This window comes from Phoenix dactylifera, chromosome 8 (genome assembly GCF_051530095.1).
Source record: "Phoenix dactylifera cultivar Ajwa chromosome 8, Ajwa_hap1_PhDact_Kaust_v1.1, whole genome shotgun sequence".
In the NCBI taxonomy this organism is placed as follows: domain Eukaryota; kingdom Viridiplantae; phylum Streptophyta; class Magnoliopsida; order Arecales; family Arecaceae; genus Phoenix; species Phoenix dactylifera.
The window spans coordinates 15351988-15378982 of NC_143197.1; the positions used below are offsets into that span (position 1 = coordinate 15351988).

Here is a 26995-nt window from a genome sequence, read left to right on the forward strand (position 1 = left end):
GCTAGGGCCAAGGTAGTTCTCCTCGACTAACATCTAAGATCAAGAGGGGAGGTTTAGTCCGAGGTCGAGGTATCCAATATTTCTTCCAGCAATGTCTAATGCTGAAATCAGAGCTGCTCGCAAGGTCTTATACACCGTTGTACCCTAGTTCAAAGTTTCACAAGTTTTGGTGGAGGGAGACTCAGAAACTATGTTCAATTGGATTAATGGATACGCTTGTAATGCTCCGAGTTTCAATCCCTTATTGTCCCTTGTTGAAAGGCATCTGGTAGTACAGAAAAACTTTGTTAGCATTCAAAACCACATATATCTTTAGACAGTGGAATCAATCTGCGGATTGGTTAGTGAATAAGTCTCAGGATGATATTTGTTTCGATGCGGAAGCTATCCTTTCTCAGTTTTCATATTTGTTGGCTGCTGATGCCTATGAGACCTCTTTTCCTCATCTCTAATTTTCTTTTCTTTTACCAAAAAAGAAATAAAAAAGTTTCTGGCAGCTTGACTTTTTGTTCAAGTGCCAACATCTAAAAAAATCGCTCAACTAATATTTTCCTTCACTTTTTTTTGGATAATCACGCTGTCAGCTAAAAGAAATGGTAGTTACAATAGGGGTTAAAGTTTTCAATATGTCAGTTACTAAATCTTTTCCTGCCGGTAAAAGTAACAAATTCACAACCATCTTTTTTTTTTTTTTTGTTAGTTAAAAAAGGAAGGGGGAGAGGAAGGGACAAGCCCACCCCCGCATAGTAGCCTCTACTGAGCCCCTATCCCGTCAGGAGAATATTCGATGCGGACAGAAATGACCGTGTGTTGGACACTCCGACCAGTTTTACTCATACCCTCCCCACCCGTAAGCCCGGCTCGGTTACCCCTCTGAACTCCGGCACAAATATCACGTATGAGTACGTCACACCTAGCACCACCAAGGCTACCAGCAGAACGAAACGCCCTTCCAAACTCCATGTCCGAGTAGGGAGCATCCGGTCTCCGTAATTTAATCGACGCCCGTGTGTTTCGAACTCGGAACCACTTGGTTAGAAATAAGGCCACGCTTCCACTAGGCTACCACCTCAATGGCACAACCATCTCTTTTTTGATGCAAAGATCCACAACAATCTCAAAATCATGATGATATTCATGTCTTGAGGGATTCAGAAGAGTCCTGTACATTCTATAAAAGCTATCTTGGGCATACATGTTAAAATGCTGAGAATGTAACAGATGTTGCTATTGGTTCCGAGCGCTTTAAAAGAAGGGATTTTTAATTCTTACTTTAATTCCCACATGAATAAAACTGAAATGGCGTTTGCTAAGCCACAGTTCGCAGGACATCAAAAGGAAAATCATGGAACACAAGAAGCAAAACTGTTTCCATATTTAAATTGTGATTCAGAAGGAATGTTAACTCACATTCATTAACTTGTCAGAAACATGTGAAGAGAGGGGACAACTTGAACAAATTCCAGAGTTTAGGTGGGCCTATAGTACTTGGTTGGAACAAATGGCATCTTTGTCACGGCCGCAATATAGGATTTCCCACGGATGACAATCTTAGCCTCAGTCCCAGGCTTGTGGAAACCAGATTTCACATAACCCATTGCTATATTTTTCTTTAAACATGGGCTAAATCCTCCACTGGTCACCTCCCCTATGTTCTCCCCGGTGCCGCTCACAATCTCGCTGTGGCTCCTCGGTGGTGGGCCTGATGAGAAGAAACCAACACGCCTAACCGGTGGGCCCTCCTCAAGCTGCTTCAAGATTACGTCTGCACCCAGGAAGCCACCTTCTGCTCTTCTTCTCTTCCCGATTGCCCATGTGAGGCCAGCCTCAACTGGGGTGACATGTTGCTCCATATCATTACCATACAAACAAAGGCCAGCTTCAAGACGGAGACTGTCACGAGCACCTAATCCTATCAGCTTTACCTTCCCTTCAGACTTTTCCAAGATTGCTTTTGCAAGATCTACAGCATGCTCTGAGGGAACAGAGATTTCGAAGCCATCTTCGCCAGTGTACCTGAAATTAAGGCAAATGGAGGAAGTTACATACTCACTAGTCACGTACTAGGAGGACAAAGAAGCTTCCAAAGCATGCTTTAGGAAAAGGTCCTTTTTTATTTTAAATTTTAGTTGCCAATGGTTGGTAGATCAACAGGCTGGCACCTACCTCTCCAAGTGAGAGGTCTCAGGTTCAAAACTGAGTAATGGTGAATAACCACCTTATTGTCAAAAAAATATATTAATATTAGTTGTTTGAGAAGAAAACAAGGCTAACAGACATAATTCTGTATGCCCTGACCAAATATTATTGGAGGCTAACATAAATTTTGACAAAGGGAAAATAGATTTCAAAGCCATCTTCACCAATGTACCTGAAGTTAAAGGCAAATCAGGATGTTAGCTACCTGCTGATTCACTGGTCATGAACTGATGAGGCAGAAAAGCTTCCAAAGCATTAAGAAAATATCCTTCTCAATATAATACATTTCATTGTTTGAAAAGAAAATTAGGCTAAATGACATAAATATGTGTATCTTGAATGAATATGTGGAAGTGAACAGAAATATTGATGTACACTCTTACAAACATAGCCCATGTAGGATGAATTTGGACATGATGCCATGAAAAAAACTTTCAATGAGTTTATACTTGGTACTATGATGGTGGTAATGATCAGCCTTAGAATTAGTAAATATTTTTCCGATATCTGTGAAGAAATTTAACAATGTAGTTCTAGCATCTTTAATGAATTTATTATAAAGAGAAAAGGTGAAATCCACTTTCACATTTGTCATGCTGCACACTGCCATAATATTTCTGCATGGTTTCAAAGGAAACGAATATCAATTTCATTAATAGAACAGAGTGGAATGTCAGATAGAATAGGGAGTTATAGAGCTAGCAAACAACCCTAAGAGAAAAATCTACCTCAGATGAACAATATTACCAGACAAAACTAGACAGCCAATGCCAGGACACCAGCAAATCAGCATAAGGCTATAAAGAAAAATAGACAAACAATTACTACAAATTATCCAATAAAACAGCTGCAGACCCACAAATTATAAGTAACGCCTCAACATATCAACTCCCCCACACTTGATAGTCTTTGATGTGATATGGTTCATTCAGTCCACAACAGTTCTTCCTTTCTTTGCTCCCACTCTGGCAAAAACTAGCCGTTTCTTTTACTGCCAACAACCCAGGCAGCATCAATCTGTCTGTTAGAAAAATTGGGACAAAAACTCCTTGTTACATTTGAAACTGAGCTTCCCTTCCCTCTATAAAGTACTGCAAATTCTTCTCCTTAAAGGGCACTTGCAGTCACTGAATGGAAAAAAAGGAACTATGTTCTATGCAAAATATTAGAGGCATATCGAAGAATGGTCTAAAAAGTAAGCAAAGCCTTGCTCCTAATTGGATTGCTTGTTAATGGAAAGTGGTTGCTTAAGCAAGTAAATATTATCAAAAGAGCACGAAAAAAATAATAAATGCCGAACATCAAGGATGGTCTCAAAAAATGTTGCAAATGATTTCCAGAAAGGCTTCTGAAGAAAGCCTAATAACGCCAAGACATTTTTTCACCTTCCTATGGTAATCTTGTAATATACTTTGCTCATGAGAGATATAATGAAATCTATTTCAGTTGACCTTTAAGGTTAAAAGAGGATAGAAGACTACCAAAATAAAGGAATGGAAATGTGTATGAAAGCTATAAGGTGGCTGAAGGAACTTAAAAAAGCGGTACAAGAGGCTACATTCAAAGCATATAAAGAATTATATCTCAAGTTAAAAACTAAAGATAGGAAGAAAAATATCTACAAGATTACTAAATTAAGAGAGAAAACTAGAGACTTAGGTTAAAACCAACAAGGATGAAGATCAAAAGTTCTGGTTAAGAAGGATGAGATCAAGGAAAGGTAGAGAAGCTATTTTATTCAATGAAAGACATGTAGATGATCTAGGATGCCTAACTAGTTTCATTGAAAGTAGAAATATCAAATATACATGTAGAATTAGAGTATTTGAGATAATGGAGGTTATAAAAAAGATGAAAACAGGAAAAATGGTTGGACCTAATGAAATTCTAGTTGAGGTTTGGAAGTGTTTAGGTGATATGAAAAGAACGTTGTTGACTAATTTGTTTAGTAAGTCGTAAACTTTAAAGACTAAGAAGTTGCCTGACAGAAGTTCCCAAGAATGATCATGTTCAACATGTAGGATCAATTATTCATAAGGAGTGAGAGATTGAAGAAGATATTCTCTATAGGTTTAAAGCACGTTGGATGAAATGAAGAATTGAAATTAGTATAGAATATGATCACAGGCCAAGTTGAAGGAAAAAATTCATAGGTAGCAAGATGACCGGCTATGCTGCATCGGGTAGTTAGAAAATAACATGTGAGCAAGATGAGTATAGTTGAAATGAGAATGTTAAGATAGATGTGTGGTAATACAAAAAAGATAAAATAAGAAATGAATCGTTTGTAAATAGGTAGAAGTAGCACCACTTGAAGACAATTTGAGAGAAGGACGAATTAGATGGTTCAGACATACAACATAGGCCGAGAGATACATAAGTAAAAAGGAGTGATATGATATAAGGAGGAATGAAGAGGGGTAGAGGTAGACCAACAATAACGTTGGATAAATTAGATAGGAAGGACGCAATATCTCAACATCTTTTGGAAAACATGGTTCTAAACCAAGTGAAATGGAGGAAAAAGATTCTTATAGCCGACATCAACTAATTTGGGATTAAGGCTTAGTTGACTAGAGTTGAGTATATCAGCCATTGTATGAAAAGTTTCAATAAGTTATAGTCAAAAGTATATACTAGATTGATTACTCATGAAAATAAGATTTTATTTTAACGTGGCAAAATACATCATCAAATTTGTCAGATCTTGAGAAAGATCTGAAACACTCAAGCAAAGGAAGACAATTTTCTTCACATGTCAGTTCTATTGTGAAGCTTCTTCTTGTCAAAACAAGTATGAAAGATTTTTGGATTTAAATAGCTGGCCAAATCTTAGAGATTTTGAATTATGGACTGAAAAAATGTTGGACGTAGGTGGAAGAAAATACTGTGGAGAGATTTATTAGAAATTAAAAAGATTTGGAGAAAAGGAAAGAACCAAAAATGTTAGTTTATAACATATTTACAAAATGATTGGTATTTTAGGATCACTAATAAATGAAAGAGAAGACATCTCGCTAGAGGAAAAATTCATGTATCAATTCACAAAGAGATAGGCAGTATATTTAAGTGGAGGTATCTTGTTTAGTTTGTTTGGCCATTGATTAGCCAAGTGAGGGATTTATCTTATTCTATGTGCTTTTGGCCTCCAGTTACCAGAAAAGGGGCCTTCGTCCAATTATGTCTTCTAGTTCACAAAGGAGCAACCTCTACTCTAGGGTTTTGCAGTTCATGGCACGCTCACGCATCATATGCTGGTGTGGTATACAACATGAAGGGTACGCCCTAGGGTGAAGTTCCTTGACTATGCTCTATTGGGCGATGACAATGTCATCGCGGATCTAGTAGTCATGAAGTCATATGTTGAGGTTATGGAGGACTGTGAGGTGACCAAGTTAAAAGAAAAGTGAAAAAGACAAGCGCATCGGGAGAAGAAATGAATAAGGGGTAAGGTGCAAATAAGAGGTAAGGTGCGAATATTCTTCCTTTATATGCTTTCCAGCGAATCATTTTTTAGGAAAATTCAGTTTACTTCGAAAATCACTCTCTTCAAGTTCTTGCATAAGTGCGAGGACTTAGATCAGAAGAAAGGTAGCAGAGTGAGTTTAGGTGAGAAAACACTTGCTCAAATAGGGATTAAGATTTCAGCCTCTTCCAGAAGACTATGAAAGAAGGAAGAACATCATCAAGGAAATAACAGACTGTTGAAGAAAAGGTATCATAACAAGATAGTTATATTGTGCTTGCTACCATAATGTTCTATGGAGGTAGGAGACTGCTATTTCCATGAAAACCATTAAAGCGCCAAAAGATTGGGCTTGAATTGATGGAGCGTACAACAAGGCCAGTTCGACCAATGGTTTTTAAGAATCAAATTTCGGGGACGGAAAGGAAGTCGCAATGAGATCAAAAGAACATATGGTACCCAAACCAAAGCATGGAATAATTCTATTTGTTGATCCTAAAAGGTTGATTTTGATAATGCAAAACAGTTGAATCAAAAGTTGATTAATCTATTGCTGAGTTTTATTAATTAATTTCAGAAAGCAAGAAGAAAACCAAATGAAGATCATCCATCTGAAAAATTTGGAAGCTCACATACAAGACAGAAAAAATTCATCCTGAGCTATCTCAAGAGTCAACCCTAAGCTTGCAACGAGTCGACCCCGGCATAGTCGCTAACTGATACTCCTTCACGAGCCAACTCCAGCAGATCATGAGTCGATCCTAGAACGGTCTCAGAAGACAGACAGAAGCCAAAAAATTCATCACATTAACGAGTCGACCTATGAAGCACTCAAGCCGATTCAAGCTTAGCGATAGTCGACCCCAGACAAAAGCAAGTCGACCACAGAATGACCATAGAGAAAAGAAAAAGAGCTGAAAAAATCATCGCATTGGCGAGTCGACCCATAGAATTTACGAGCCGACTCCAATCAAACTAGAGTCGATTCCAAAAACAGTCGTGTCGGACCTAGAACCACCGCAATGAAAAGACAGAGTAGTGAAACTTACTCCGTTGAGGAGCCGACCCCTGAAAGTAACAAGTCGACTCCATTCATCTGACAAGTCGACCCTTGAACTGAGAGAGCTAACTCCACAAGTGCCATAGAAAAAAGACAGAGCACATCAGAAACAGAAGTAAGCTCGAGACGACTCCTGAATATCACAAGTCGACTCCTGAATATCACAAGTCGATTCCTGGAAATCTCGAGTCGACCCTAGAAAACAGCGAGTTGACCCCTCTGCGTCTGACAACAGTATCGGCTAGTTTTTTTAAAATCAAAACGATTGTTTTCATCTCATAACGGCTCTATTAACTGTCTAACAACTAGAAGTGTTCCAACCTTCTCTAAAGGGTATAAATGCATGGGAACACCAAAAAAAAAAAAGCTCAAGCACTACAAAGAAAAATCCATCGGAGCAAGAAAAAAAAAGCAAGAAAAGAGAGCCTCAAAAAGAATATCAGTCAAGACTCAAGAGCTTTCATTATGAGCTAATCGATCAGAACCTCAACATCACAGAGTTGGTCAAGTGCCTTCCAGAGCAATCAAGTCAACCAATAGAGTCTAGTTCCATTTATTATTTTATAATTATTATTTTGGAGCTATATTCATTGTGCTTAAATTCTTTTTATTCTTTGTTGTAACAAGTTTTAAGGATTGAAACTTGAGAGAAAAGGTCCATCCACACCTGAAATTGGATTGTAAAGGTTTTGGTTGATTGCCTAAAAAATCAACTGGGTTTCTTGTGAACCCGAAAAACAATCAGTGTAGGTTTTGGTTGATTTTCTGAAAAAAATCAACTAGGTTGTTTGTGAACCCAAAAAACAATCGGGTGTGGGTTTTGGTTGATTGGCCTGAAAAAATCAATTGGGTTTTGTTGTGAACCCAAAAAACAAATGGGCTATAATCTAGTTTATAATAGTGAAATTTCCAAAAAAAAATCTTGGAGAGTGGACGTATGTGCAAGGTTGGCACAGAACCAATATAAATCTTTTGTGTTTGCATTGCTTGATATGTATGCCTCTATTTTCAGCTTATTTACTTATTCATCATTAGCTAAAATTTATTTTCTTCTATTAAGCATTTAAATCCGCTGCATTTAGTAAAAGTTTTTGAAAAACCCAATTTACCCCCCCTTAGTTGCATAGCTAGACAACAAGTGGTATTAGAGCTTAGCACTTAAACCTCTCATTGCCCTAATCGTCAATGAGTCAAAGATCTATGGCAGCCCCTGTTGGTACCTCTCCTCGAGGAACATACCACAAATAGACTTCTATTTAATGGCACCAACTACACTTTTTTGAAAAGCTCACATGTGCATTTTTATTCAAGCACTAGACTACGACATGTGAAATGTGTCAATGGTCCTTAGCCACAAAAATAATTGGTGTCTCTACCCAAACCCGAAGAAGAATGGGATAAATTTAATAAGAAAATGACAGCTAAATGCTAAGGCCATGAATGTTTTGTATTGCTTATTAGATGCTAATGAATTTAATCACATATCTACTTGTTCTTCTACTAAAAAAATCTGAAATAGGCTGGAAGTAACTCATGAAGGCACTAACCAGGTTAAAGAATCTAAAATTGATATGCTTGTACATAACTATGAGTTATTTAAAATGGAATCCAATGAGCCTATTTCTGATATGTTTTTACAAATATCATAAATGGTCTTAAAAGTCTTGGTAAATCATACTCTAATAGTGATTTGGTGAGAAAAATTCTCAAGTCATTACCAAGAATGTGGGAGGCCAAAGTTGGAGCCATCCAAGAAGCAAAAGACCTCAACGCCCTTCCTCTAGAACTACTGGATTCGATGATGACTCACGAGCTATCTATAAAGCAAAACCTTAAAGAAGAGGAATCAAAGAAAAGGACCATTGCTCTTAAATCAACTACTCGACAGAAAGAAAAGAGCAAAGAATCTGACGATACAAAGGGTGATGAAGAAATGACCCTCATCATAAAAAGATTCAGAAGGTTTACGAGAAGAAAATTAGAAGGCTTTAGGCTAAGGGTGAGCAAAGCAAAGAAAAAGAAAAAGAGTAGCCGCTAATATGCTATGAATGCAAGAAACTAGATCACCATAGAACGAATTGCCCACTACTGCGGAAATCTTAGAAAAAAACCAAAGAAGAAAAGCAATGGTCGCTACCTAGAGTAATAGCAACGAATTGAGTTTAAAAAAAGAAACCCAAGAAACAGCAAACTTATACTTCATGGTTCATAAGGATGAGGTAAATTCTGAATCCTTAAAAGGCGTTACTTTTGATGAACTTCGGAAAGGTTTTTACGAATTATTAGATGAATTTAAAAAGCCTAGTCATAGGAGCAGAGAGCTCAAACTAAAAAATCAAACTTCGATAAATAAAAAGAAAAATATTTTAAAAGTAAAACAAACATTACTGCAAGAAAATCAGAACTTAAGTAAAGAAGTAAACAAGCTAAAACCTTTTGTTGATAAATTTACTTTAAGCTTTGAAAAATTAAACATGATTTTAAACAGCCAACAAGCTATCTTTGATAAAGTAAGACTTGGCTACAACCCTCTGCTAAAACAAAAATCTTTACAGAAAATGTTTATTAAATCATCAAATCAATCAAGAAAAACAACTTATTATAACTGTGATAAAATTGGCCACAATTTCTTTACCTGTAATTACAAAGTAAATAGCTTATATGGTAAAGTTACAAAAATATGGGTTCCAAAAAAAACCATAATTGCTAACCTGCAAGGACCAAAGAGAGCTTGGATACCTAAAATAAAAACTTGAATTCTATGATGCATGTGTGTCTAGCAGCCCATGGAACAAATAGAAAATGGTACTTGGATAGTCGGTGCTCTAGACACATAATAAGGAATGAATCTCAATTCACTTCCCTTAAAAGAAAAGGAGTGGTCACCTTTGGCAACAACGACAAAGAAAAGATTATTGGAATTGGTAAAATCTGTATCATTCTCTCTTCATTTATTGAAAATGTCTTATTAGTAGATAGTCTAAAATATAATCTCTTAAGTCAATTATGTGATAAAGGTTTTTAAGTAATTTTTGAATCATCTATATGCTTTGTGTCCTGTGCCAATGATAATGGCATTAAGTTTACAGGGCATAGACATGGTAATGTATACTTTGGCAATCTTGACCATTTATCCATGAAAAACATGCAATGCTTGGCAGCCATGAATGCCAAAATCAATGAGACTAGTTGGTTGTGGCATCGTAGACTAGCTCATGCAAGCATGAACCTTATTTCTAAATTAGCCAGAAAGGTCTACCAAAATTAAGTTTTGAGAAAGATAAAATCTGTGATACATGTCAACTAAAAAAACAAACTAGAGTTTCATATAAATCAAAAAATATGATTTCAAGTTATATACCTTTAGAACTTTGCAAATGGACTTATTTGGGCCAACAAGAACTTCAAGTCTTGGTGACAAACATTTTGATTTTGTTATTATTAATAATTTTTCTAGATTTAAATGGATGTTATTTCTTGCACATAAAAATGAAACATTTTTTGCATTCTCAAAATTATACAAAAGAATTTCAAATAAAAAAGATTTACATGTTCTTAAGATAAAAAGTGATCATGGAACCGAATTTGAAAATCATGAATTTAAAAAGTTTTGCAAGGAAAATAGAATTAAACATAATTTTTCTGCACCTAGGACTCCTCAACAAAATAGGGTGGTTGAAAGAAAAAATAGAATCCTTGAAGAAATAGTTAGGACTATGTTGTGTGAAATCCATCTACCAAAATACTTTTGAGCTGAGACAATCAATACAGCTTGTAACATTTTGAATAGAGTTTCTATAGACCTTTGTTAAAAAAAACACCCTATGAACTTTGGAAAAGCAGAAAACCTAAAATTAGATAGTATTATATTTTTGGGTGTAAATGTTTTGTGCTTAATAATGGAAAAGATAATCTAGAAAAATTTGATGCTAAATCAGTTGAAGCCATCTTTCTTGGATACTCTTCATCTAGTAAAGCATATAGAGTATTCAATAAAAGAACTTTAGTGATAAAAGAGTCCATTCATGTTATTTTTAATGAAACTAATGACCTTCCTTTAAAAAAAGAAAAAAGATCTTGATGACAATGTAGGTCCATTGAACAAAAAAATGAAAGACCTAACCTTGAAGGACATATCTACACAAAATGTAATGAAATAAGAAGAAAAAGATAGTGTTGATTAAGAAGAAGAGGACCAGCCACAACAACAATCTCAAGGTAGATATAACTTGTCTAGAGAATTGAGGTACGTTCATAGTCACCCTAAAGAATTAATTATTGGTGATCCTTCACATGGAATAAGAACTAGGTCATCTATGAAACATACCTGTAATCATTTAGCATTTTTTCTCAAATTGAACCTAAAACAATAGAAGTTGAACAAGATCATAATTGGTAAATGCTATGCAAGAACTTAATTTGAAAGAAATAATATATGAAAACTTGTAAATAGACCCAAGGATTATCCAATTATAGGAACTAAATGGGTTTACAAAAACAAACTAAATGAAGATGGAATTGTAATAAGAAACAAAACCAGATTGGTTGCCAGAGGATATAACCAAGAAGAAGGCATCAATTTTGATAAAACTTTTGTACCTGTAGCAAGACTAGAAGCCATCAGATTATTACTTGCATTTGCTTGCTACATGAACTTTAAATTATTTCAAATGGATGTCAAAAGTGACTTTCTAAATGGTTTTATTGTTGAGGAAGTTCATGAACAACCGCTTGATTTTGAAAATTATAAATTTCCAAATCATGTTTTTAAACTAAATAAGACTTTGTATGGTTTAAAGCAACCTCCTATAGCTTGGTATTAAAGACTAAGCAATTGTTTTTAGAAAACAATTTTTCAAGAGAAAATGTAGAGAAAACTCTGTTTATCAAAAGAAAAGACAATGGCACCTTAAATGTGCAAATTATGTGGATGATATCATTTTTGGTGCTACTAACGAAGTTTTATATCAAGATTTTGCTAAGCTCATGTAGGGAGAATTAGAAATAAGCATGATGAGTGAACTTGCATTCTTTCTCAGTCTCCAAATCAAGCAAATAAGAGATGGAATCTTCATTAGCCAAAGCAAGTATACAAGAGAAATCTTGAAAAAAATTGGCATGGAGAATACAAAATATATTGGTACCCCTTTAAGCCCCTCTTGTAAATTAGATGAAGATGTGCTTGGTAAAAGCATTGATTTAAAAACTTTATTGAGGCATGATAGGATCTTTATTATACTTAACTGCAAGTAAACTTGATATCATGTTTAAAGTTTGCTTATATGCAAGGTATCAATCAAACCCTAAAAAATCACTCTTAACTGCTGCTAAAAGAATACTTAAATATTTAAATGGAATAATAATACTCAAAACAATGATGTTATTTGTATGTTCTGAAAATCTACTTGTTGACATCCTTACGAAACTTTTGAATGGCAATAATTTTTGTTTGATTGGAAATGAACTAGTGTTTGCAATCCTTTCTATTACCATTAAACTCCTGATTATCCTTTTGAATCAACTCAATCTCAATTGCATTTCACTAAAAATCTTAAACTCCCTTTCTCTTAAAAGTCGACTCTTAGTCTAAGGAGTCGCTCCAAATAATGAGCCGACCCCTTGGAGTAAGGAAGAGCTTTGAGTCAACCCAAGAGTTAACTCAAAGCTCTGCTGACTATTGGGAGCCGACTCGTACTCTACGACGAGTCGACTCATGTGCGGCGGTCAATCTCCCAGGTCGACACTTGGAAGCTCTGCTCTCTTAAAACAAGCCGACCTTTCCTTTTCCCCTCTTCATCTCTTCCAAATTCTACCTTCCATCGGGGATCTACCGTGCAAATTTCCTTCATCCTCTCTCTGATTTCACCGCTATCTTCCAAGCTTCTCGCCGTTAAATCTCTTGATGGCCCCAAGAAAGATGCTTCCTTAGAGAAGAAAGAGGTCTAAAGCAGAGGATCAAGAAAAGTCTCCGATCAAGCAACCGTTAGAGGATCGCCCTCTCTTCTCCCCATTACAGCCTCCTTTGCAAGGATTCCAAGCACGATATCCCTCTCCACTCGAAAGATTGCGTCTGGTAAGAACATTGATTTTCGATTTCTGGAAAAGGAGGGCTTCAATATAGGAAAACTTATCAGAAGCCAAGGATGGGAGTTTTTCTACATACTCAAGGGACCCATCTATCCAGACCTTGTTCGAGAGTTCTACCAAAACCTCAAGTTTCGAATAGGAAGTGTTTCATCTATTGTAAGAAATGCGGGCGTTGAACTGAATGATCATGTGTAGGGGTACAAATGGGTCGGGTTAGATCATGAGTGACCCCGACCCCACCCGATTTCTTGTTCGGGTCCTAATTTTGGATCCAGACCCAACCCAATAGAAGATCGGATCGAGTCGAGTCCACCGCTAGAATCTTTGACCCAACGGATCATTCAGGTCGGGTCGGGTCCATGTATAACCCGAACCCAACCCAAAAAATTCGGGTCCGATTCGAATTCGGGTCGGGTCAGGTCCGGATCTGTCATGGAAGTCAAGAGTTAAATTTTTAGTATTGAGAACAGAAGGATAATAATTAGTAAGCTTTGCAGTTTTATATGTTCTTTGGACATTCTTTTGGTACTAGATATCACCATGCATTTGAAAAATTGAATTTTTTATCTCATACATTGAATTTTTGCATCTGATCGGTCCATGACTGCATTCCCTGGATTGTTTTACTGTTTACATGCCGAGGAATCGATGCCAGAAAATTTCAAGAAACAACAATAGTAATACTAAATTCTTATGGCACTTCTAAGAAAATGAAGGATCCTAATACATGAATGTTTATTTTTCCAGGCAATCTCTAGCCTTCAAGTAGTATGCTTGGTATGGTCTGGCAGCTTTATGGGCTCCTTTTTTGGAAAAATCTTGCTTACTTATTTAGACGTAGAACCTTGCTTGCCTTCTGTCTATAGTAAATGGACTCATTATGTTTTTCGTTGTTAGTCAGAATGCTTCTTCTGTCAGAAAAATAGAAACAAACCTTTTCTCCATAGTGCAGGCCTTGGTCCATTCTGTCTCTACGTAAACCTTGTTGTTTAGACAATCTGCACAAGAGATTTGGTCTACAATCTAACAATTCTCAGGCAATCTCACTGGACTGATAACCATTGAATGTTTTTGTCTCTGGAAACATGAACCCTATATGATTTCTAGCTCTTCTTGGTGCAGCCTTATACAGTTCTCTTTTTGCCATCTTTTGGTTTCATACTATTTTGGCTCTATGTTGTTTTAGGTGTTGCAGATCTTTCTCTCTTGGATGGTTCGAAAAATTTCAAATGGCTCGGACCTGGTCGGGTCGGGTCTGAATCAATAAACCCAGACCTGACTCCAGAAATGGAATGGGTCCAATTTTAGGACCCAGCCAGGCCCCATGGGTCCTCCAAAACGGATCGGATCAGGTCTAAGCTGGTCGGGTCGAGTGGGGTCGCGGGTCAACTCGATCCATTTGCAGTCTTAATCATGTGCTCGGGCAAGTTCTTCAGATGCCCAACCAAGGTGCTCTCATGGACAAAGTTAAGATCGGCAAGCAGCCCTACAATGCATTCTGGAAAAAGAATCGATGAATAAAAATGCTAAAATCGGAGGAAGCCAACTCAGTGTGGTGATGAGGCTACTACACCACATAATCAACATGATATTTTATCCCACATCTAGGAGGTTTGAGATTGTGTCAAAGCGGGAGTTGTGCTCAATGTTCCACATCATCAAAGAGATCCCGATTAATCTTCCAACTCTGATAATTCAGAGGATGCATGAACCTGTGTCAAGGACAAAGGCTGCACTACCTTACTGCCTGATGCTCACTGAAGCCTTCAAAAATTTCAGTATAAATTTATTTGGTGAGACAGCTTGTGAACTTACATTTACCGATACTTACAATGATCATTCTCTACATCGCATGGAATATCCCAAGATAAATGATCGTTGAGTGAGAACTAAAGGAGGAGTCAAATCTGAGGAAAGAGAAGAAAACAGAGAAGCCATAACTGAACCTTCCTCAGTTAGAGAAAAATCTTATAAGCAACTTGCTGCTGAAGCAAACTCTAACATTCCATTGGCTAGCAGATATCAGCATGTTTAGATTCGACTGCATGAAGATGAGCTGAAGATTATATCTGATCAAGTAGCTACAATCCTTCTAATAGCTAGGATTCCTGAACTGGAAGACAGCTCAAGGGATCCTCAAGCCGCAGGTACATCTGATTTGATACAGTTGTTGATAGAGCAAGGTTCATGCTGACCTAAAGATTGATTTTGATGATCACAAAACCTTGAAGTATAATTACTAATGTTTGTGTTGCAAGAAGAAAGATAATTTGTTTTGCAAGGAACATAGCAAGTTGGAAAAATACAAGAAGGCCTCAAAAGCTCTCAAGAAAAGTTGGAAGAAAGTCACACTTCATTGGCCTAAGGTTCAAGTTCAAAGGATTCAAGTTGGAGCAAATTTCAAAAAAAATTCAAAAGAACAGTCCTCGAGTCGACTTCTGGAAGTTCAGAGTCGACTCTGGCACTCTGGAGTTTCAAGGAATAGTGCTCGAGTCGACTCCTACTGTTCACGAGCCAACTCCCGCAGGAAAAGACAGAGAATTGATTTTTAATGAACAGTGCTCGAGTCGACTCCTACTATTCACGAGCCGACTCCAGCTACAGTGCCGAGTCGACTCCTACTTCATTCGAGCCGTCTCTCTCAGTCAGGACAGAAAGTAGTTTTCAACGCTACAGTTCTCGAGCCGACTCCAGCTACAGTGCGAGCCGACTCCAGCTACAGTGCCGAGCAGACTCTTATTCACGAGTCGAATCCTGCTTCAGCCGAGTCGACTTGAGCACGCTGGAAGGCGTAACGGCTAGTTTTTTCTCGACTCCAACGGCTCTATTTTTGTCTCTAACGGCTAGATCTTTGTTCCCACGCCATCCAAAGCTATAAAATCAAGGAGAGAGCAAGGAAAGAAGGAGAGAAGTGGGAGAGAACATATAGGAAAGAGATTTCAAAGAGATTTTAAGAGAAACCTCCCAAAAGCACAAAAGGGCCATTCAAAGCAAAAGAAAGAGAAGAAGAGCATCTGAGTGAATCCCAAAGCTTCCTCTCCAACTGTGTGCTGCCTCAATGATCCTCTACCTCGTGCGAAATCAGAAGAGGATCAAGTAAAAAAGAAGCCGAGTTCTTTCATCTGCAAAACTTGTTTGAGGGCTTCTTCTCTTTACTCTATTTGTTTATATTGTTATATCTGCTTATTTGAGAAGTTTGTATTTGATTTAAACTCTTATTCTGACATCTTGTAACTTGATTCATCAAGGGTTGAATCAAGCAGTTAAGGATTGTTGGTGAGCCAATGAAAACCAATGTTGTAGGTTGTAGTTGGTAATCCAGGAAAAACCAACTGGGTTGGATTGTGAGCCCGTGAAAAACAGTCGGATTGGTTCTAGTCGGTGAGCCTGTGAAAACCGATCGAGTTCGTTGTAATCTCGTGAAAACAACAAGTTAGGTTGTAAGCTTGTAAAACAACCGGCTGTAATCTGAAGGATTATAGTGAAATTTCCAAGAGGTCTTGGGGAGTGGATGTAGGTGCTGGGGTGCACTGAACCACTATACATCTTTGTGTTTGTGATGCCTTATCTTTTGTGCTTAATGCCTTACATTCATACTTGATTGTGCAATATCTCTAGCATTATTTCCTATTGATTTATATGTGATTGTTTAGAGCTTGCTTAGCTTCCACTCCATTCATACCATTCACATAGATTAAAATTGATCATACAACTACAAGTTAATTTTAGATCAATTGCACTTTAAAGCCATAGTGAAGTTGCTCTAGCTTAATTTTCCACTGCTTTACTTATAATTGCCTAGAGCTTAAGTAAGATAACATCTTATCATTCCGCTGCATTCAATTCAAAGTTAATTAGAGAACATAATTTCTTGAAAATCCAATTCACCCCCCTCTTGGGTTGTCACCTTGGGCAACAAGTGGTATCAGAGCAGGTGCTCTAAGGTTAATTTTGATCTCACGATCAAGAGCCAAAGATCATGACAACTCAAATAGATAGTTTTCTAGGAGAGGGACAATTAATTGATAGACCTCCACTATTTAATAGCATAAACTACAAACATTGGAAAGCACGCATGCGCATTTTCATTCAAGCACATGACTACGATCTATGGAATATCATAGTCAATGGGCCACACACAAACACTAATCATAATAAGAAAATGGCTCAACAAAATTCAAAAGCCATAAACCTATTATATTATGCATTAGATGGGAATGAGTTTAATTGCATATCTTCTTGCATAACTGTTAAAGACATATGGAATATGCTAGAGGCTAAATATGAAAGCACTAACATTTTTAGTAAATCTAAAATTAGCTCTGAAGAAGAAGAGAGGCAAGGTGAATTGAAAACCTATACCTTGTGGCACACAAGGACGAGGTATGTATTGAAATACAAAGTGTCTCCTCTTCTGAATATGAAGTATATGATAAACTTGAAAATGATTTTATACTTGATGAGTTACATGATGCATTTCTTGATCTAATGAAAAAACATAAGCAACTCATTTGTAAAAACAAGAACCTGAAGAATGAAAAGAAAACCCTAGTAAATGAAAAACTAAAACTGTCTAATAATTATGAAACACTAATTAAGAAACATACTAATGAAACTGAAATCTTAATTGAGGAAAATAAAGAACTAAATCAGAAAAACCAACTTCTCACTGAAAGCCATGATAAACTTAAGAAAAACAATGAATTGCTTTCAGAAGATAATAGAAGATTAACTAAAGAAGTTGGTAAATTAAAACCCGTTGTTGAAAGATTTACTTTCAGCTCTGAAAAGTTGAACCTAATGATAAATAATCAAAGAGCTGAATTTGATAAAATTGGATTGGGATATCAACCTTGGTACATCCAAAAATCTTTCAAGAATATGTTTATTAAAATAGTTTCTAATTATTTTAAAACAGATTCTTATAATACTGATAAACAGGAACAAAAACTAAGTAAAATCTCTTCTGTTGTTCCTAAATCTGTACATTACAAATTTGATGAACCTAAAAGACAAAAACAGAAAACTGAAAGTTTATCTACTACTCATGTTAAATCTATGTTTGTTAAATTCAACAAGAGGATGCAGAAATACATTCCTTGTAATCCTAAAATCTGCAAACTTATGGACAAAATAGCTATTAAGAAAATATAGGTTCCCAAAGGAACAATTATAGCTAACCTACAAGGATCCAAAAGAGCTTGGGTTCCTAAGTTGAAAACCTGAATATTTTTTGTAGGTGTCTAGCACTCAAGGCTCCAACAAAAGATGTTAATTTGGACATTGGGTGCTCTAAACACATATTAAAGAATGAAACTTAAAATATACTTAAGAAAAGTAATTGAAAAAAAAATAATAATGAAATCAGTAATCCTTGCATCTCATCATTCTATTTGCTTTAGTATTTGATTAAAACATGAATTGCAAGTATTAATCAATTTTGTGATATAGATAATATTTTTGAAAATATATTCAAATCACTTCATTTTATAGTATGCTTTACTTACTGTTGGATAAGTTGCTAAATGATTAATCAATTTTAAAAGAATAACTCTATGAATTCTCCATATGCTTGATTGAGAGTTTTTATATCCATGGCATTATCTTCTATTGATCATAGACATAAGAATATGTACTTGATATGTTCTTAAAAAATATGCATTATAAATACCAAGATCAAAGAAACCTTTTTTTTGGCATATAAAATTAACTCATGCTAGTATGGACCTAATTTCAAAAGACCTTGTCATTTATTTTCTGCAAGGTCAAAGTTTGCTATGCATGTTAACTAAGAAAACAAACAAGAATCAATTTCCAAATCTAAAAATGTTGTTTCCATTACTAAGTTTTCAAAAGCTTACATTGGATTTGTTCTTGGCAAATAAAATTGAAGTATTTTCTGTATTTGCTAAATCTTGTAAAGGTGTTTCAAATGAAAAAAGTTTCCAAACTGTGAAGATAAAGAGTATCATGGCACAATGTTAAAAACCAAAATTCTGATAAGGTTGACACAGAAAATAAAATTAAACAGAATATTTTTTTTGCACCAAGAACATCATAAGTAAAATAGGATTAATAGAATCCTTGAAGAAATGAAAAAGACAATGTTGTATGACAGTCATCTGCTTAAATAATTTTTGTTAAAAACTATCATCACTGCTTGTCATACATATGGTTTCTATTAGATCTATTTTTGGTGAAAACTCCTTTTGATCTTCTGAAAAATAGAAAATGAACTATTGCATATCTTTCATGTTTTTCATCATACATGTTATGCTTGATATGTTCTTATGAAAATAATGCCAAATCTGATAAAGATATTCCTGTCCTTGGGTATCATTCATCAAGCAATGCATATAGAATATTCAATGAAAAGATCCTAGTTGTAGAAATATCAATTCATTTTATTCTTTATGAGACTAATGATCTTTCATCAAGACACTAAAATCAGATTATATGATATGTATATGATTAATCTTTTTGCTTACATATAACAATCTGAAACTAAAACGTCTTAAGAAGAATGAACAAGATTATAATTGGTCAAGTTAAACTAAATCATTTTTGGAAGAGATAGAATTTAAAATCTTGCTGATAAAATCTGAAAACTTGTTAATAATTAGAACCAAATTGAGTTTTTCAGAAATGCACTTAATGAAGAAAAATTGGTGACTACTAAAAAATTCAATCAAGAAAATATGAAATAGATCTTGATGAAATTCTTGCATGATTAGAAGTAAAGATCATTATCATCATTTGCTTGCTTTATGAGCTTTATATTCAGTCAAATGAATGTGTAGAATGCACTCCTATGTGGTTATTTCATTAAAGAAGATCTATGTAAAATAACCACCTTATTTGAAAACACTCATTACAAATATGATAAAGCAATATATGATTTGGAACAAGCACCAAAAGCATGATATGAAAGCTTGAGTAACTTTTTGATAGAAAGCAATATTGATAAATCTATGCATCAAAAAGAAAAATTTGTGATATCTTATCTGCTTAAAGTATACATTGATGACATCATTTTTGGTTCTACTGATGAAGCTTTATATGAAGGTTTTACTAAGCTTATGCAGGGTGAGTTCGAAATATGTATGATGAATGAGTTAACATTTTCTCTCAAACTCCAAATTAAAACAAACAAGAAAGGGGATCTTCATTGGCCAAAGTAAGTTCACAAGAAAACTCTTATAGAAGATTGGCAAGAAGGTATGTCTAGGATGAGCAAGGTACATCTATTGTTTTGAAGCTGTATTGAAGCATAATAGAATAATCATTTTATCATACAGCTAGTAGACCAGAGTGTATGCTCATTATGTGCCCTTGTGCAAGACTTCAATCTAACTCTAACGAATCATATTTTATTGATAACAAATAAATCATAATTAGAATTTTGATAGAAACAACAGATAATTAGATTAAAACTTAATTAGTGATCTTTTGAGCATAATAAGAATTTTGTTTGCATGATATATATTTATGTGTTATGAAGCACATTAGATTATTTCTTTATTTCTACTCTTTCATGAAAATTACTTGAAAAATAATAAAAGAGAGAAAGATAAAGAAAAGAAAATGAACATTGTTTAGGAGGAATAAAAACTAAGTATATGTAAAACCAAAAACATATGAAAAAAATTAAAATGGTCAATAATTAAAGAAATATATAAGGGAAGGAATGACAGATAAATGAAAAGGATTGTTGCTCACATTGATAATCTCTAAGTAAAAAAAAACAAAACTAAAGAAAGTTGTGAAAAATAAGTATAGTTTCAATCACTTTAAAACACACCTTAAGGATAAAATTAATGTAGAATTATATTTAAATAGGAAAAGATTATTTGAAAAGAATTGATTTTGATCCATGACATGCTTGTTATGATTGGAATGTTTTGAATTATGTGCTTACAATATTCAGATAACAAAGATCTTCCTTAAATATAAGTTGTAATGCTCCATGCTTGGATAAGTTGATTGAAACATATTTTATCAACAACAAATTGATATTCATACCTTGAAATATGTTTTGACTTTGCATACAAGTCTTTGCTTCACCCTTACCTCAAAATAACTTGTGTTCCAAAGCTTAATGAAAATGGTTTTCACTTGCAAAACATACTCCTCAATGATATGTATTTTCTGGATTCATCGATTCTCCTTGTACTTTTCTGATTTTAATGAATATCTTCTTAAAAACAAAAAGAAAAGAATAGACTGAATTTGCAATTTAGGCAAAATGAATTGATTTTGATTTATCTTTCAACTTGCCTAACTTTGGTACATAATGTCCTAATACTTGTTAAAATATCCTCCAATTTGTACCAAAACTCAATATTAAATACAAAGATTCTGAATGTGCTCTAATGTGTTTGAAATATGTGTTTTCAATCATAATGATTTAAGATGAGCTACAATGTGGAAGATACATATCTCAATTTATAATTTTGAAAGACTTCTTGAAAATCCTTATAAAAATCAGAATCTAATCTTTTATAAAAGTTTAAACTCAATATAAAATGCTTACATCTTTGAATGTTTATAATTTTTTTGTTATATGCTTCAAAGATTGCATCATTCTGGAGAATAACTCAATATGATTCCTAGATGAAAACTACAGCTTAAAAAAAACAGAATTAATTTTGATGCCTTAGTTGATTGCTCTGATACACATCCGAAACATATCATTTTGTATTTTATAAGTGTACTAAAATTGGTCTAAATGATGTGTCTTTCAATGATCTTGATTGCGAACAAATGTTTCTAAATATATGATTTTATTTTGATATTAAAAAGATTCATTGTGTTTCATGTATACATTGCTGTGACACAATGATTAAGAAATTGAGTTCTATAAATATCACTTTAATGATCATCTATATGTTTTCTCTCCTGCATAATTAAGGGCCTCTATCATTAAAGGAAAAAGCTTTTTTTTAAGAAGAGTGGATGATCTTAAAGCTATAAATATTTCAACTCACTCAAATAATTCTTAAAGGAAAGAAAATGTAATTGTTTTTGAAAGAAATTTGAGCTTCAAAAGAATTATTTTCTGATTAATATTTCAGTATATTTTCTCAAAGATTAAGAGGAAGCATAACTTGTTCTTTAAAGATTAAAAAGAGTGATTGCTATAAATTTTGAATAATTCTAGATCACTCTACATTTTTGATATCATAGAATTTCAGTTTTATTCACGCTTATCATTAAAATCTGAAATTCAACAAAAAAAAGAATGATTAAAGAAGAATGCATCTTTTGAGGGGGAGCTTTAGATATTCAATCTAAATGCATTCTGTATCTTATCCAAAAATTATGTTCATTTGATGAATACCTTGAATATTTTATGGATTGATTTTGATGAACCTCCTTGTATTGCCTTACTTGCCTTAGTTACATAATAGGCCTATACTTTGAGTTTAGTTCTATAAAGCTTTTCTTATCTCAAACTTTGAGCTTTATGGAAATATGCTCTCAATAGTGAAACTTGTAGAAAACATATTTTCAAGATTAACAATTTGAATATTTTATTGAAAATTATCTTCAAATTCTAAACTCTTAAATGGAATGCTCAATTAAGGGGGAGAAAGAAAATTTCAGGAAAGAAGATCATATGGAACATAATCGCATAAATCCATAACTAAAGGACAGAAAAACAATACTAAATAAGAAGTGATTATAATACTCTCCCATATGTATCATCTGAAATTTAAATCTGAAAATCTTTATGATACACCTTGAAGCTTGCTATTTGGTTAATAAATCCTGTGTATCAATCATGAACCAAATTGTTGTCTTAAAGTATCAGAAATTTACATTGGAATATACTAATGAGTTCTTATTGGCTTGCATTTTAGAGTTTCAATCCTGTGCCAATTCATTTTAATTGATTTTGATGATATTCTCTTTAAAGGAGTAAAAAAAAGTCTTTAAAAGAGCTCTAAAAGAACTTTCAAAGCTTTGAATTTTATGTATGCTCTAAGATATATCATAAATTGCATGAATTTATGTTTTGGTATTTATGCTCCAATGCTTTTATATCATAAAAAAACTTTGAAGTCATTAAGAATTAATGATCCAACATGATGTTATGTTTTTCGAGTATATAAGTTTTGATATTATACTCTAAAAATTAATTAGATTGCTCTCATACTTGCTATATATTTAATACATTGGGCAAAAGATCTTAAATGAACGCTTTCATACTTGTTATTAAAGCTCTTTCAAAAAAAAAGGAAGGTTGGATTTCCATTCGTGCTTTCTTTGAATATCATTCTTGACACTCCTTGAATTAACTTGAAAAAGATTCCATCTGCACTTGATTTAAAAACTATCTTTGGAATCATATTCGATGTGCTCTCATTATAATTTGCTCTGAAATCATATTAATTGGCTTTGATCTATGCTCATTAATCTTGTTCTAATATTATTGCCTTGAGTTATATGATTCATATTCTTGCAATAATTCGACATGCATTGACTGAAAATCAGAGTACAATAAGGGAGAGAAATATCTAAGTTTAATTTATTACTTTGCGCTTAATGTTTCATTATTTTACAACCTTTTTGATGTTGTCAAAAAGGGGGAGAAATATCTAAGTAAGAGTATATGCTCATAATGCTTTATGTCTCATAATGCTTTATGTATTTTCAATGGAATATAAATCAGCTTAGATTGAAATGTATTGATTGGGTTAAGCTAATTAAATCTAAAGCATTATCATGAAGTATGTTTTAAATATGCATGTTTTCTACTTCATGCAACTTAGCTATGCATTAGTTCTAGAACACAATCTATTTTATATTGCATATACTCCAAGTTTTGTCATCATCAAAAAGAAGAAGATTGCTGACCCAAAGATTGATTTTGATGATCACAAAATCTTGAAGTATAATTACTAATGTTTGTGTTGCAAGAAGAAAGATAATTTGTTTTGCAAGGAACATAGCAAGTTGGAAAAATACAAGAAGGCCTCAAAAGCTCTCAAGAAAAGTTGGAAGAAAGCCACACTTCATTAGCCTAAGGTTCAAGTTCAAAGGATTTAAGTTGGAGGAGCAAATTCCAAAAAAAATTCAAAAGAACAGTCCTCGAGTCGACTCTGGCACTTTGGAGTTTCAAGAAACAGTGCTCGAGCCGACTCCTACTGTTCACGAGCCGACTCCCGCAGAAAAAGACAGAGAACTGATTTTTAATGAACAGTGCTCAAGCCGACTCCTACTATTCACGAGCCGACTCCAGCTACAGTGTCGAGTCGACTCCTACTTCATTCGAGCCGTCTCTCTCAGTTAGGACAGAAAGTAGTTTTCAGCGCTACAGTTCTCGAGCCGACTCCAGTTACAGTGCGAGCCGACTCCAGCTACAGTACCGAGCAGACTTCTATTCACGAGTCGACTCCTGCTTTAGCCGAGTCGACTCGAGCACGCTGGAAGGCATAATGGCTAGTTTTTTCTCGACTCCAACGGCTTTATTTTTATCTCTAATGGCTAAATCTTTATTCCCACGCCATCCAAAGCTATAAAATCAAGGGGAGAGCAAGGGGAGAAGGAGAGAAGTAGAAGAGAACACATAGGGAAGAGATTTCAAAGAGATTTTAAGAGAAACCTTCCAAAAGCACAAAAGGGTCATTCAAAGCAAAAGAGAGAGAAGAAGAGCATCTGAGTGAATCCCAAAGCTTCCTCTCCAACTGTGTGCTGCCTCAGTGATCCTCTACCTCGTGCGAAATCAAAAGAGGGTCAAGTAAAGAAGAAGCCGAGTTATTTCATCTGTAAAACTTGTTTAAGAGCTTCTTCTCTTTACTCTATTTGTTTATATTGTTATATCTGCTTGTTTGAGAAATTTGTATTTGATTTAAACTCCTATACTGACATCTTGTAACTTGATTCAATCAAGGGATTGAATCAAGGGGTTAAGGGTTGTTGGTGAGCCAGTGAAAACCAACGTTGTAGGTTGTAGTTGGTAACCCGGGAAAAACCAACTGGATTGGATTGTGAGCCCGTGAAAAACAGTCAGATTGGTTCTAGTCGGTGAGCCTGTGAAAACCGACCGAGTTCGTTGTGATCTCGTGAAAACAACAAGTTAGGTTGTGAGCTTATAAAACAACCGGCTGTAATCTGAGGAATTATAGTGAAATTCCCAAGAGATCTTGGGGAGTGGATGTAGGTGCTGGGGTGCACCGAACCACTATACATCTTTGTGTTTGTGATGCCTTATCTCTTGTGCTTCATGCCTTACATTCATACTTGATTGTGCAATATCTCTAGCATTATTTCCTATTGATTTATATGTGATTGTTTAGAGCTTGCTTAGCTTCCACTCCATTCATACCATTCACATAGATTAAAATTGATCATACAACTATAAGTTAATTTTAGATCAATTGCACCTTAAAGCCATAGTGAAGTTGCTCTAGCTTAATTTTCCACTGCTTTACTTGTAATTGCCTAGAGCTTAAGTAAGATAACATCTTATCATTCCGCTGCATTCAATTCAAAGTTAATTAGAGAACAATTTTTAGAAAACCCAATTCACCCCCTCCTCTTGGGTTGTCACCTTGGGCAACAGTTCAAAACTGACATTAATTCAGAACTCTGACAACCTTTGAGAAAAAGAGTGGCTTCATTAGAAGAAAAGATTGATCATGGCAGAACAGGTCAAAGTTCAAATAAAGAACTGTGCAAATTTCTGAACTTGGCCTGGAAGCTGGAAAACTCAGAGGAAGAATTGAGTCTGAAATCCAGCAATTGGAAGAGACACAAGGCACCTCTACTGTTGTCTCCTCCAGAGTGATGTCTCTTCTTCAGGCCATAGAAAGTTTAATTGGGCAACTTGAGACCACCTCCTCTACCCTAGAGCCTCCACATCTTCTAGACCCCCTGCACAACCCAGTCAACCTTCCTCATCCAGACCTTCTCAATTCTTCTCTAGTGTTGGACCTTGTAGTAGAACTAGGAGTCACCGAGCTAGTGCATCTTCTAGCAGGCCTGCTCATCTTGATGTCTCCTCTTCTTCAAACGAAGACTAGACATCATAATTATCCTTGATCAATGATAATCATGTATCTTCTTGTCTATCTTTTGTGACTTGTCCCTATCCTTTCATGAACTTGATCTAGTTATCTTAATAAAATTTACAATTTCATTTCAGATACTATATGTTTGAATGTTTGCAGTTTTAGTTCAAGTGACAACTGCTTATGATATCTCTTAATATTATGATGAAGGAAAATCTACAAATTAAGTGCTTATTTGATTTTAGAACTTGTGCTAATCCATTTGATTATGTGATATGCTGCAAAGAATATTTTAGTCTAAATGATTCTCATGTTTATCCTGCTTATTCTGTGAACTAGTGCCCTCTTTATTAATAATGACAAAAAAGGAGAGAAAGGAAAAAGGGGGAGAGATGGAAATGAGAAAGATAGAAATAATAAAAGATTTAAGAGGAAAAAAAGGGGGAGAAAGAAAAATGAGAAAGATGGTAATGATCTAAAACAAGAAAAGCAAGCAAGTTAATATAAAACAATCTCTGTAATTAGAGATCTGAAATCCTTCTTTAAATAGTCCTGTTATTACATCAAAAGAGAGGAGAATTATTCAACTCGCAACTAAAGCAATTGTAATTAATCATAAAGAGTGAATGATAAAGCAAGATAAAATGATTTTTCACTTTATAAATTTTGTGAACTTAAATCCAAATGTTATTTAAGTTTATTCTCCTATCTGAATTTTGCAAAAGTATATTGTTCTAAAAAATATTGATAAAGGAGCAGGAGCTCGAGTCATCCTAGATATGCGTCATGTTTGGATCGTCGCTTGAGTGTGCCGAAACACAATGGGTCCAATATTTTCAACACCTAGTTACATTGGGTCCTCCATTTGGATATGTAAATTGTTGATTTGTGTTTGATGATTGAGTCCAATTTATGGGGCGTGTCAAGTCCCCTTTGAGTCCGTGTGTTCAACACCCAAGACACATTGAGTCCATGGCGTTGAGGAGTCCTAGATTGGTTTGAGTCTAGTCTATTTTATGATGTGGCGTGTTGGAGAAGTCTTTATGAGTTTAGAGTCCTTTTATTTGTATTCCATGGCGTGTGGGAAGGAGTCCTAGCTGACTTGGACTAGTCCATGCGGCATGAAGAGTCTAATAAAAGTAGGAGTCTTGTGGTTGAATTGGTCAA

The 26995-nt window shown here is 34.9% G+C and overlaps 1 protein-coding gene across 1 annotated transcript in view; it reads right to left on the reverse strand.

The window, feature by feature from the left end:
- Positions 1–1348: 1348 nt before the first annotated feature.
- LOC103705586 (Glycine cleavage T-protein family) overlaps positions 1349–26995 on the reverse strand; it is a 32742-nt gene continuing 7095 nt past the window's right edge. Inside the window, exon 3 of the mRNA XM_008789348.5 lies at positions 1349–2016. Within this exon, the coding sequence (XP_008787570.2) occupies positions 1470–2016 (547 nt within the window). The 3' untranslated portion in view covers positions 1349–1469. The remainder of the gene's footprint in view (positions 2017–26995) is intronic.